This window comes from Apis cerana, linkage group LG11, assembly GCF_029169275.1.
Source record: "Apis cerana isolate GH-2021 linkage group LG11, AcerK_1.0, whole genome shotgun sequence".
In the NCBI taxonomy this organism is placed as follows: Eukaryota; Metazoa; Arthropoda; class Insecta; order Hymenoptera; family Apidae; genus Apis; species Apis cerana.
Window position 1 is genome coordinate 13,421,303 of NC_083862.1, and position 13,345 is coordinate 13,434,647.

General features: G+C 50.7%; 1 protein-coding gene across 5 annotated transcripts in view; it reads right to left on the minus strand.

Moving 5' to 3' along the window:
- Positions 1-13,345, minus strand: part of LOC107995933 (AT-rich interactive domain-containing protein 1B) — a 67,616-nt gene extending 54,271 nt beyond the window's left edge. For 2 of the 5 annotated variants that reach the window (XM_062082090.1, XM_062082093.1), the window contains exon 1: positions 7,407-13,344. In XM_062082090.1, coding sequence (XP_061938074.1) covers positions 7,407-9,744 — 2,338 coding nt within the window. In that variant the 5' untranslated portion in view covers positions 9,745-13,344. Of the gene's footprint in view, positions 1-7,406 lie in introns of all 5 variants that reach the window. The other 3 variants (XM_062082089.1, XM_062082091.1, XM_062082092.1) reach the window with 3 other exon arrangements.

A 13,345-nucleotide genomic window follows, 5' to 3' on the forward strand; every position in this document is an offset into this window, starting at 1 on the left:
TGGTGGAAGAAAAAAAGAGGGGGGGATCTCTTCTCCTTCCGTTCTTCTGGAAGAAAGGAAGAAGGATATACGTGAGATGGGATAGGAACGAATCGAAAAGAAGTTTCAATAACGGGAGGATAAATTTTTGAATATGTTACTTCTTTATAATTATTTATCCTTCCCCGACTGGAAGGAGACGTAGCAAACGCACGAGCACGGTTGCGAAAAAAACGGGCTCGATTATTTTTCTTTTCGGCGGTCCGGTCGAGCAAGTTTGTTCTCGACCAGCGATGGATGGCAAAGGAAAGGCTCTGTTCTATTAGATATGTGGCTGGGGAGGGAGGGAGGGAAGATGGGGAAAGGTGCAGATGGGACGAACACCTTTTCTGGAACAGCTGTTGCGTCGAGCGTAGGAAAATCCTGACCTTCGCTCCCCCCCCCCCACTCTTCTTCCCCCTTCCCCTTTCGTGATTATCCGATCTAAGAATGGGAAAGGGGGAGCCGTTTCTCGATCTAACTTTCGTTTCGTGACTTTTCAATACACGTTTTGCCAAGAAATAAGAGTTATGGATCCAAATGTCGAGACGTAACAAGATTTCAACGAAAAAAAATGTAATACACTTATATTCGAAGTACAATATTATCCGTATATTGTAAAAAGAACAAATGAAATAATTCATTCGTACTTGAAACAAATTTTTCCGAAAATTACTTCGGAAGAATATCTCTCTCTCTCTCTATCGACAATTTCCCGATTTTAAAAGACACGAATATTCCTTCATCTAACCCGCTGAATCTTTCGAATCTCGAAGTTGCGAGAGCGAAACACGGAACACACCTCTGACCTTTTCGTCGGTGAGAAAAGGATCGCCTCGACGGATATAGAGCGAGGGACAGAGGTGAGATTCACTCGTATATATAACGTGACGATGAAAACAGAAGCTGGATGGCCTTTATTCGCTCGAAGAGAGCGATAATCGAGAGCGAATTCGATCGAAATACAGTTTTTTTTTTTTTTTATTTTTCTCGAAAGGAAAGCTTTTGCATTGAAGCTCGGATAGCGGGAGGGGGGAAAGTGGAAACGGGATCCGGGGAGGCGAAGCCACAGGACACAGGATGTGTCGTGGACGAAGGAGGGGAGGAGTGATGGTTGACAAGGGAATTCAAGACGAGCGGAATTCGCTGGTGGTGCGTCACGCGCGATTCGCACATGCGAGGAGCGTGTGATGTGTATGGCCTCCTTCGAGGCGGTAGGTGTCGCGTTTCGGCGCGTGCTCCCAACACCGCATGGAAACCGTTTACGACCGTCCTCTCCCCCCCCCTGTCCCCTTCCCGTCCCTTTACTCGAGCATAGAAAAATAATAATCGCGTCGAGGCGATAATAAAGATCCTTCGAAAAGTACGGTTGTATTTTTTGTTTACAGGGGAGTAAGAAAGTTTTATTTATTTATTTCGACTTTAAATCCTCCTCTTTTATTCGCAACGGGAATAATTCGATTCAAGATTATTTGAGATTGTGACTATATTTTATTCGCCGATCGAGTTTAAGATTCCAAGTGTCTTTCGAGATCAGAAGTTGTATAGTTGTATTTTTAATTGGAGGAGTATATATAGGCAAATTTTATACGATCGAGTTTAAAATTGTTCGAGAAGATCGAAGATATAGTTGTATTTTTGATCGGAGTAGTATATATGGGGAAATTTTATTCGATCGAATTTAAGATTGTTTAAGATCGAAGGTTTACTTCATATATTCTTTAATTAGAAGGAGTTCTTGTTTTTCGATGAGAATCGAAAATAATTGAATAAATTCTTACTCGATCGAGTTTAAGATCGAAGATATAGTCGTATTTTTTATCAGACGAATGCAAAAGTTCTATTTTTCACCTTTATCGATTCAAGATCCTTCGAGATCGAATGCGAGAGGAGGATGTGTATAGTTGTATTTTTTATCGGAGGGGTATACAGATAAATTTCACTCGATCCTTCGAGGTCGAAAGTACGAGGTTTGTACTTTTTACTAGACCAGTGCGAAAATTCTATTTTTCACCTTCATCTTCCCTTTTTATTCGCTCGAGAATCGAGAAAATCCTTGAAACTCCAACGTATAGTTGAATCTTGTACTTTTTTATCAATATTCGAACGAATCCCTACTCGATCGAGTTTAAGATCGAATTCAAAGTAAAGCTGCATTTTTTATCGAAGTAGTATTCGAATTCCAAAATTCCAACCATATTTATACAATATTCTCTAATCAGAGGAACTCGAATTCGAATCTTCGTTGACGAAAATAATCGAATAAATTCTATTCGATCGAGTTCAAGATCCCAGCCTCGAGCTTGTACTTGAATCTTTTTTATCGACGGAGTAAACCCAACTTGACTCGACTCGTAACGGTCGAAACTATTCGTCCCATTACCGTAACAGCACGCCTCTCTACCTAATAAAATTCTACTCTACCGTGTACCGCTCGCGGATACTACGGATCCAAATATTCTTATTCTCCGCCATCATGGATAATCGACGACGAGATTCGAATCCGGGGAAGAGGAATTTCGAACGAATTTTCGTATCTCGAAAAATTGCGAGATACCTTCGATTACTGTTATTAATAACGGTATAAAGGTATAAAGGGTGGGGGGGAAGCACTCTATGCTTGGAAAAAGTGCGATATCTCCGCCAGGCAGGGGGAAAATAATTGTCCTGTGACCACGGGCCGGAAACCGGCGGCGGTCCTCCTCCTCCCCCTCCTCTTTCGATTGCTCTTTATCGTCCGACAGAAAACGCGTGCGGCACGTGCAGCCCCCCTCCCTGACTCTTCTCCTCCATTCTCCACTACGATCAACCCTCCTTAAATCGAGTTAAAAGTAAAAGAAACGCTCCATTTTTTTTTTCCTTCCCACTTACTTTTTCACCTAAATAAACGAGGAGAAGGAACGAACTTGCGGATTTCCCTTGCGAATTCGACACATTCATTATTACCGGCCACTACGAGAAGAGGAAGAGAATTATTTTGGGGGGAAAAAATATTCGCTCGCGTAGAAAAATTGAAATATCGAAATTATCCGAAGAATTCCAATTCTCGAAAGGGATCCTCGAAATCCTGAAAACTCTTAATCTCCCCTCAATCCTCGAAACCAACTCTTCCCCAAACTCGAAGGTGAATATCCGATCCAAAATCTGCGTGGCCACCACCTCTTTCCACTCGGCCAAGTTTCAGCATCCGAGGCAACGAGACACCCTCTCGCAACACCTCTGAATCGGATAGAATCGAAAACGGGAGCAGCTGGCGGCGAGCGGCCGGGAGGAGGGGGGAGGGGTGGCGTTATCAGAGGAGCCACCGTTGGAAATCGAGGTCACGAGGGAGCAGAGAGAGAGAGAGAGGGAGAGGGAAGGACGAAGAAGGAAGTTGTTCTCGCTCTTCGAAATCGAAATCTATCGAATCTATTTCACTCTCTTCTCCGTATTTTTTTACTCTTTTCTCTCTCTCTCTCTCGAACCACGATTCCAGGGACGACAGATGATGCGGGTACCACGAGGGGACGTCGTGACGTCACTTGTCCTCCCTCCCTTCCTTTATCCTCCACCCTGCGAACGACACCTTTTCCACCCAGCTGTCACTCGCATCTGTAATTTCTTATTCGACCGGCCACCTATCCGATTGGAAGATCGTTTCGAGGAGGAGTTTCAATCGGGAGCGATCTTTCGTTTCGTTTCGATCGCTTAAAATTCTTGAAGAGAAAAGGAAAAAGAGGCGAAAATTTCAACTCGCGTCGAGTCGAGGAGGGAAAAAGTTGGCACCGAAATCGGGGTTGGTTACGTGGATAATGACACGTGTCGGTGGGGGAAAGTAAATAATACGTGGACACGGGAGTCCCGTTGCCTCTGTAACTAATGTACCTGACCCGTTTCAACGATCGATAACACCGATGGAGCGCGATTAACCGCGAATGACAGTCAACAAAGGGGGGGAGAGAGAGAGAGACGATCATTATCGAACGAATCATTTTTGCAATGGGCAAATTTAACGAACAACAGGGTTAATTTTTAATTGGGGTTCCTTACCGGAAGGGAGAAATTACGAGGATTTGCACGACGGAGGAGTTTTCAGAGTCGTGAATTTTTCTTAGATCGGTCGAATTTATTTGACCGTGAAATCTCGAGAAAAATTAAGCTGCTCCTCCTTCTTCTTCTTCTTCTTTCGGGAGAAAGAAAGAAATCGCCGCAAGGTTACGCGTCGGGCGTGATAACGAGGTCGCCAGTGACGTTTTCCGCGAATAGATCGGGCACGAAGAGAGAAAAGAGGGGGAAAATGCTATTTTACGATCGATCAAAGTGTAACATTAAAATTACACCTCGTTGAGGATAAACGCTATTCTACCGAATCATTTTTGAAAGGATAAAATCAAATTTTTATATCGAATTGGAACGAAAAACATATTTCGTTTATGTCGAAAGCGAAACATACGCGAAAATACGAGTACGAATCGCATCGAATCGAACGGAGAAGTTGTTCGAATTAATCGAGCTCGAGATGCATTTAGAAACATCTTATTATTATGATCGAAAGGAAATGCTTCGAATATTTCTCCTTTTTTTACCCTAATATACAACGGATAATATAAAACCGATAGACTTAAATTGGACCCGTTCCCTTGAAAGCTCGGCCATCGCGATGATTTCAACCGCGAAAGAGAAGAAGAAAACGGGCGGTGAAACGCGTTTGTTTCCTCGAAGTTCGCGGCGCGATCGATACGACGTGTATTACTACAACTACGCGCTCGCCCATTATATCGCGAAGCGTACGAAGCGAAGATACGCCGGACTGGAATTAGCACCGCTTTCCCATCGATCCCCGAGCACTGAATCATTTACGAGGCTGTGTGCATTACACACAACTCGTGCATGCTAGTGTCGCCTTTCTTCCTTCTCCGCTAAACGTTTGGAAAAAAATTTAACGTATACGATATATAAGTCGAAAGAAGAAGAAGACAAGGACAAGCAACGACGAGAAATTGTAACGGACAAAAATTACGGAAGGGCATATTGAGAGAGCGTTGAAATTTTTCGAGTTGAATTGAAGTTTCGAAGAGGGGAGGGGGGAGAGTGGCCATCACCGCCACCTGTGCTGAGCGCGCGCGCGCGCGCCAGCATTTCGAACGTGTTTTTAATGAGACGACAGGGACGACACTACGGGAGACGGAACGAGACACGAGAAACGTGGGAAACAATGGCAACTGGGGACTTCTAATCTGAAGGGCACTGGATCGAACCCCTTTTCTTCTTCTTCTTCTTCTTCTTTCTCTCCTCTTCCTCCCCGAGTATTGTCTTCCTCGACGAACCCTTTGCCACTGCCACCTTTTCTTTCACCCTCCCTCCCTCCCTCCTCTCTGCCAGGCCTTTCCGCGTCGCTTACGCAAGCCTTTAAAGAGGGAAGAGGGAGGGAGGGAGGGAGGGAGAGAGAGAGAGAGAGAGGTTCGACTGGCTGCAGAATAGTTACTGTCCCTCTCCTCTTCCCCCCTTCCCTGCCTCTTCTCGACATTATCTTTACGCCTTTGCCACCGTACAAAAGGAACGCGAGGCGGAAAGGAGGAGGGTGAGAAAAGAGCTCGATGCCTGGGGAGAAATGTTTGTCCTCTCTGAACGCGAGTTTGCTTTTCTTATTTCTGACCCCTCTCTCTTTCTCTCGTTACATTCTTGACCTTCTTTGCCAAAAAAAAAAAAAAAGGATGCGAAGAAAAATCCTTCCGTCCATCTTCGTCTTGTGGTCAGCCAGAGTTAAATTTGGGGGCAAACAAAATTTTCGATCGAATCATATAAGAGTCACAACATCGAATAATCTAACCTAACCTCTCGAACAATACTCGAGTACAAAGCGAATACTCGAAGAAAGCGAATCCAGAAACTTGGATCATCGATCGTTAGTCGATCTCCTCTCCTCTAAAACTGGAAACGCATTTAATCGCCCAACGATTGGAAAGTCTTCTCTCTCTCCGTACGAATCGCGAGAAGAAGCGGAGAGATGAATATTCGGGACATATTCGACGCGAAAAACGCGTGGGGAATGGGGGGGAACGCGCGACGAGCGGGTGCACGCACGCGGGCGCGAAATCGCGTAGATAACGCGGCGGCGAATAAGGGTTGGCGGTGGGCGGGAGAGGGGATGGCGGACAGCGTGGCGGCGGCATGGCCAACATGGCGTCGGCGAGGTCGCGCATGCGCGCCTCGGCCAACACCGCGTGACCACGATCAATACCTGTACGCGGTGTTGTGCCGGGGCAAAGGATGTTGAATTCGAAAAGTGTTATTCCGCGCGTCTATCTCTGAATGATATGGAAGGGAACGCCTCTCCACGTGGGTGCCACGTGTGCTCTTCCGCCCGCGTCTCTTACGCGCGTCGTGCACGCGCTCGTACGGATTTCGTCCGTGGTCCCGGGATCCGAAACATTCTCGGCTCTCGTTTCGCCGTTCCGCGGCGTTACGTTCGCCTTCGCGATTTTACGCCTTTACATGCACACCGTATATCTCTCCCCTGTGTATCCTTCGTTGTAAACGCGACATGTACATATATATGTGTATATATATATATATATATGTATATATATCGAACATTTCATTCGAAGTTTATTTAATGGTATACCTAATAAAACGTTAAAGGAGAAGTGAGAGAAAATCTCTCACTAGTCTAGTTTTTTCCAGTGTCGAGAGCGAAGAGCGTCCTTTGGTCGGTTAAACCTATCGGCAGATTCGGCTAACTTGGAAAGTTTGGATTTAGCGCGATTTTCGGCGTGGAGCTATAGCTTTAGAGTTTCGATTCGAAAGGAGTGAGAGGAAAAAAAAAAGAAAAAAAAAGAAGAAGATGGATGTGGAAAAATCGCGATAAATTCATTACGTTGGAAATTCGTTACGAGTTAGGCACGGATCGAGCTAGGGGAACGACAACGTTATATACTTTTCAACGCGAAATCGGAGACTTTTGACGCGCGCGCTCGCGCGCGCGACGTTCGAGACGAGATAGCACGTTCGATTAGAAAGTTATGGTGATATTTACGCTGATTATTATATCATAGACTATACGATACGACGTAACGACACGCGTCGTATTGTATCGTATCGTATCGAGTTGTTTCGTTAATTCGTTAAGAGAGATTGGCAAAAAAAGGAGGCCAAAAAGGAAGAGAGGGAAAGGAGACAGAAAGGGGGAAAAAAGGAGCATGTTTTATATATATATATACATATATATATATATATATATATATGTATATATATATATATAGATATCGATTTAGATATAGATATAGATATAGATATAGATATAGATATAGATATAAATATATATATATATATATATATGTATATATATATTTATATATATATATATATATACGGAAAGGAGATGGAAAGATCGGGACGGATGGACTAACCTGCTAGCCGCAAAGCCGACATTCTTTGAAACTCGGGCTCCTGTAGCCACTTCCACATCCGTCGGAAGGTTTCGCGGCCGCTCTTGAGCTTGGACCAAGGTTTCGGGTTGCGTAGCAGATCGCTGAGCGTGCCCTGGCTACGGCACAAAACCCTCTGGGCGAATATCGCCTGGGGTATGCTGTACCTCTTCAACTCGGCGCTGATCCTCTGCGCCAACTCCTTAGTGTTGATCTCCTCGACCTCGCCGGCCCCGTTCCCGGCCGACGACACGGTCTTCATCACGACCGACGTGTGTTGCACGTGCTGCGTGTGCGATATCGTCTGTTGCTGTTGGATCGATTGTTGTTGTTGCTGTTGCTGTTGCTGCTGCTGCTGCTGTTGCTGCTGCTGCTGCTGCTGCTGCTGCTGCAACTGGGTCTGCATAGGTGGTGGCGAGGCAGCGGGCACCGAATGCGTGGGCGGGGAATGATGAGAAGGCGCGAAACTTGCCGTCGCCGAGACGGCCGGCGGCGAGGATGGGCTCAACGCCGCCGGGCTCTGCTGCAACCTCGGCAAAAAGGCCGGATCGTAGTGAGGGCTGGCGGATTTGTGCGGCGAGTTCAATCCGCTCTGGCTGTAGGCGCTCTGGGGCGACAATGGGCTCGGTTGAAGGCCGGCGCCCGGCGAAGGATAATTGTGCGGCGGCGACATGCTCATCGTCGGCAATTTGTCGTACGCGTACGGCGAGCCACCCATACCGAGGCCGATGTTCCCGAGGCCGTTGTTCTGCATGACCGCGAAACTACCGGTCACGCCGCCCGCCGCGTGTGCACTGTACACAAACTTGTCGCTCATCGTGGAGATCGGCGGTAACGGCTGTAACGGCGTCAGGGTCGCGTAAGACGAGCCCGGGCTGAACCCGGGCGGCGACATCCTCTCCGCGACCGAGGTCAGCGTCTGATAGGTAGGCTCCGGCTGCATCGCCCTGAAGTCCGTCGCGTCGATCATACTCGCGACCGAGACGCTTATCCCCGACGTCGGCGTTAGCTTGCCCGGACTGAGGAGCTCCGAGTCGGCGTCGCGCGAGTCCACGTCCACGTCCTGAGGTGGCACGATCACCGACAGGGACTCCCTCGCGTTCTGTCTACTACCACCACCGGCACCACCTCCACCACCGCCACCGCCGCCACCACCGCCACCGCCACCACCGCCGCCGCCGTTTCCGTTGCCACCACCGGCGCCACCGACGGCACCTCCGCCGCTGCCGCCACTGCTGCTGCTGCTGCTAGTGCTGCTGGTGCTGCTGCTGCTGCTGCTGCCACCGCTGCTACCACCACCGCCGCCACCACCACCACTGCCACCACCACCACCACCACTTCCACCACCACCACCACCACCACCACCACCACCGCCGCTACTACTACCGCCGACGCTGCTGCTGCTACTGCTGCTGCTGCTGCCGCCGCCGCCGCCGCCGCTGCCGCCGCCGCCGCCACCACCGCCGCCGCCGCCGCCAATGTTACTACCGCCACCGCCACCGCCGCCGCCACCGCCGCTGCCAACGCCACCACCACCACCGACACCACTACCACCACCACCACCACTACCACCACCACCACCGCCACAACCACCACCACCGCCGCTGCTACCACTACCGATGCTGCTGTTGCTGTTCCCGTTGCTACCGCCTCCGTTACCGCTGCCACCGCTACTGCCTCCCGTCGGCTCCTGGGACGACGACAGATCCTCCGCGGCGGCGAGCTCTCGCTCCTCCTTGACGCCGAGCGCGCCAGCCGCCAGTAGTTCCAGCGGCAAGCTCGCGCACGCGATGTCGGGACTTTGCGACGCGGAAGACGACATACCCTCTGCGCTACCACCTCCACCTCCGCCACCACCACTACCACTACCGCCCACGACCACGATGTGTCTGCCTCCTCCCGCCCCCACCGTTCCCTCTCCTTCCTGTTGCCGATGCCGATGATGATGATGATGATGATGCTGCTGCTGTTGTTGCTGTGGATGAAGATGATGGCTCGTTTGTTGTTGTTGTTGTTGGTGTTGTTGGTGTTGTTGCAGCTGTTGATGTTGGTGATGATGGTGGTGATGATGATGGTGGTGGTGATGATGGTGATGCCTACCACTACTACCACTACTACCACTACTACTACTACCACCCCCACCGACCACCGTTCCTCTACCGCTTCCTCCTCCTCCACCTGCGCCGCCACAGTTCCCATTCGAGCCACCCCCACCGGCTGTTCCCCGGCCATGCGTAGAAACGGCGGCCGGGGAATCGACCGAGTCCAGTAATTGCTCGCTACGCGATTGATGATCGGCTATGTCCCCTATACCTTCCATTTACGCACATCTAGTTCGGGTGGCCGCGCACTCGCTCTCCCGTGCTCGGACACGCGACAACACCACCACCTCCTCCACCTTCTATACCTTCTCCTCCTCCTCCTCCTCCTCTTCTTCTTCTTCTCCTTTCCCTTCTTCGGATATAATATATCGGTCGGCCACTTCTCTCTATTTCCTCTTCGTCCCTCGATCCTTCACCACCACCACTACTACCACTTCCTTTCACCGGTTTTTCCTTCTTCCCCCTTTTCCCTATCGAGCAAGTTCTATCGATCAGATAGATACTCGCGGAGATCGATACGATTTAATCGGACGCGCGCTTTATCGCTCTCCTTCCTCTCCTTCCTCTCCCTCTCTCTCTCCCTTCCTTCGTCTTGTGGCCGTGTCACTGTTCGGCGGAGGAGCAGCAGTCGCGTGCCGAGCACCGTGGAAACGACGACGAGGAGGAGGAGGAGAAGGAGGAAGAGGGGGAGATAGAGGTGGAGAAGGAGGAGGAGGAGGAGGAGGACGCGAATCCTCTCGTCGAAACGATAATATTCGCGCCACGACGACGACGACCACGACGACGAAGAAGAGCGAGGACGACGCGTCTCGTGCACGGGGAGGAGGGAACCGTAGATATCTCCTTCGCTCTCGTTGCTCCTTCGTTAACGACCACCGTCGACCTTCCCGACGTTATTGTTGTTGTTGTTGTTGTTGTTGTTGTTGCTGCTACTGCTGCTGCTGCTGCTTCTCCACCACGTTGTTCAGCGCGTTGGATCGGCATAGAGATCCGGTACCACAGCGGCGGCGACCACCGTGCGCCCATGACACACGCGGAGCGAGTGAGAACGAACACTCCGCGCTCGAGTGAATACGTTGCTTCGTGTCTCGAGCGACAGGGAGAGAGAGAACGACGCGTGTGTGCGTGTGTGTGTACGTACGTGTACGTGTATGTGTACGCGCGTGTGTGTGTGAGAAAAAGAGGCACGCGAAACCGGGCGAAAGAGAGAGAGAAAGAGAGAAGCCTGGACGGGAGGGGGGACCTCCTCTCTCTCTCTCCCTCTCGCTCACTCCCCCTAGGTGGCCGCCTGTACGAACCGAGCTGTCCACAGGACCCTTCCGTTCCGTTTCACTCCGCCCCTTCCCCCTCTGACTCGCAACCACCACTACCACCACCACCACCACCACCGGTCTCTACCACCTGGTACACCCTGTATACACACGCTTTTACCACGGCGTGCTCGTGCTCTCCCTCTCTTCTCCCCTTTCCAACTAGCACACGTAGTAGTAGTTTTCACTTCGGCACGTTTCAACGGCGAGACGCGTGCCACGCTCTGAGGTTACCAGGAGCTCTTGCTCTCCTCTTACTGGGGTCCAGGTGCTGCTACTACTTCTATTACGTATACATGTATATATGTATATACATACATACATACATATATGTATATATATCTTTATAGTGCAGTACTACTTCTTCTTTCTTTATGCTCCTTCTCCTTCTTCTTCTGTGTTTCCCTCTCCTTTCCCTTCGGTCCACGTTTTCCTTGATTTGTCTCATGAGCGTATCCGCGCCACCGACGAACACCACCCCTCTGTCCTACCACCACCACCACCACCACCACCACCAGCACCGACCACCACCACCATCACCACCACCACCACCACCGTCTGTCGACGAGCGTGCCGGTGAGAAGAGCGTACCTGCGCGATCCTCTCCTCTCCTCGCTTCGGGAGCGCAGAGCACGACGGTGATATCAACCACGTGAAAACCTAACCCCTTTTCGCAGCGAGCGGGATTCGAGCCGACCTTCCTTCCGATTCTCGACTAACCAGCTGAACGCAGCCGCGTATCGGTCGACCTCTCTCTCTTATCCTCCTTCCTTCCTTCCTTCCTTTGTTCCTTTCCTTCCCTCCTTCCTTCTTCCACCGATCTATCTCTCTTTCTCTCTCTCTCGCACGCACGCACGCACGCTCTCGCTTTCACTCTTTCTCTCTTTCTCTCTCTCTCACACACTCTCTCTCTTTCTATGCACGAAGAGATATAGGCGAAATTGGCGACGGAGGGAAGTTGCGCGTGTATCTCGAACGATAATAGACGATTCTTCGTGGACGACGAGCGAGGCGGGTACTGGAGCCACCCCAACGGGAGGAGAGTCTAAGTCGTCACCGATCGCATGTTATTCGTCGTAGCGATCGTCGTCGTCGTCGTCGTCGTCGTCGTCGTCGTGGGCTGCGAGGGATCTCGCTACGTGCGCGCCGCCGACATTGTCAATACCACCACCACAACCACCACCACAACCACCACCACCACTGCCGCCTCCGCCACCGCCACCGCTCTGGCGTCAGTCAGCTTTCTATCGATTTTCCGATACCTCGTGACCAACGTTGCTCGATGCGCCGATACTTCGAGCATAAACATCGACTAAACGCGCCGCGTTAGAGGGAGAGAGAAAGAGAGAGAGATAGCTCGATCTGATTATCGATCAGATTATCCTTATTATTTACCAACCTTTCTCCTTCCCTCCTCTCGCATCTCTCCTCTTCTAGAAATAGCAATGGATTTCCTCGCGCTCCTCGATCGAGATATTACTTTTTATTTACATACATATACATATATATATATGTATGCATATAAATATATGTACATATATACATACATACATATATATATATATATATACACGCGAAAGAGATGTATCGAAAGACGGGATCGATCGGGAGGGGAGAAGGAATCGCGGACGGGATTCTCCTTCGATTGTTCGATATTCGAGGCGAGGGCCGCGTCGATTCCGCGTCTGGGAGTCGGCGAGCGGGGTCGATCGGGTCGAAGGGATCGGTCGAAGCGGCGTGTCAATCGTGGGGGAGGGACGCGTCGATAGGCCGGATCAATGGCGGCGGGGGTGGCCGTGAGAGGCGTCGACGCGCGCGGAAACCACCGATCGATCCGTCTCTCCCTCTCCCCCTCTATCTCTCCCCTCCCTCCCACCCTCCTTCTCTCTCTCTCTCTCTCTCTCCGTGGCAGGCGGTTCGATCGCAGGCGTCGAAGCCGTGCCGATGCCCGCCCGCGTATCGGTCGATGAATCGGTGAATCCTCGACGATTGCACGCGGCACGCGATCTCCCGTTCGACTCGGGGATCCCACGAGAGAGGCTCGCGTTGCTCGTTCACGCGCGCACGCGTGCGCGCACCCCTTCTCGCTCCTCTTCCTTCCTCTTCCTCCTACTTGCCCTTCTCCCTCCCCCTTACTCCTCTTCCTCCTCCTCCCCCCGTTCTTCCTCGCTCGACTCGTCGAAACGAGACTCGGCCACCGAAAAAAAAAGTAGCAAAAAACTGAGACAAGGAAAGGAAAGGAAAGGAAAGGAGAGGAGAGGAAAGAAAGGCTGGATAGGTTACCGCGCTAGAGAGGTAAGGAAAGAAAAGCCTCCTCCTCCTCCACCTCTTCCTTCTCCACCTATCCCTTTATCGGACGGTTACGAACCACTTTGGATCGAGTTACTTGCGCTTCTTACTAACTTGCTTCCGCGGGTGTTGGAGCGCGCGCGCGCGCGCTCTCGACTCACGCGAGGAGGGAGCGAGAGGAAGCGAGGACAGAGTTGCGCAAATCGCGGACGCGACTACC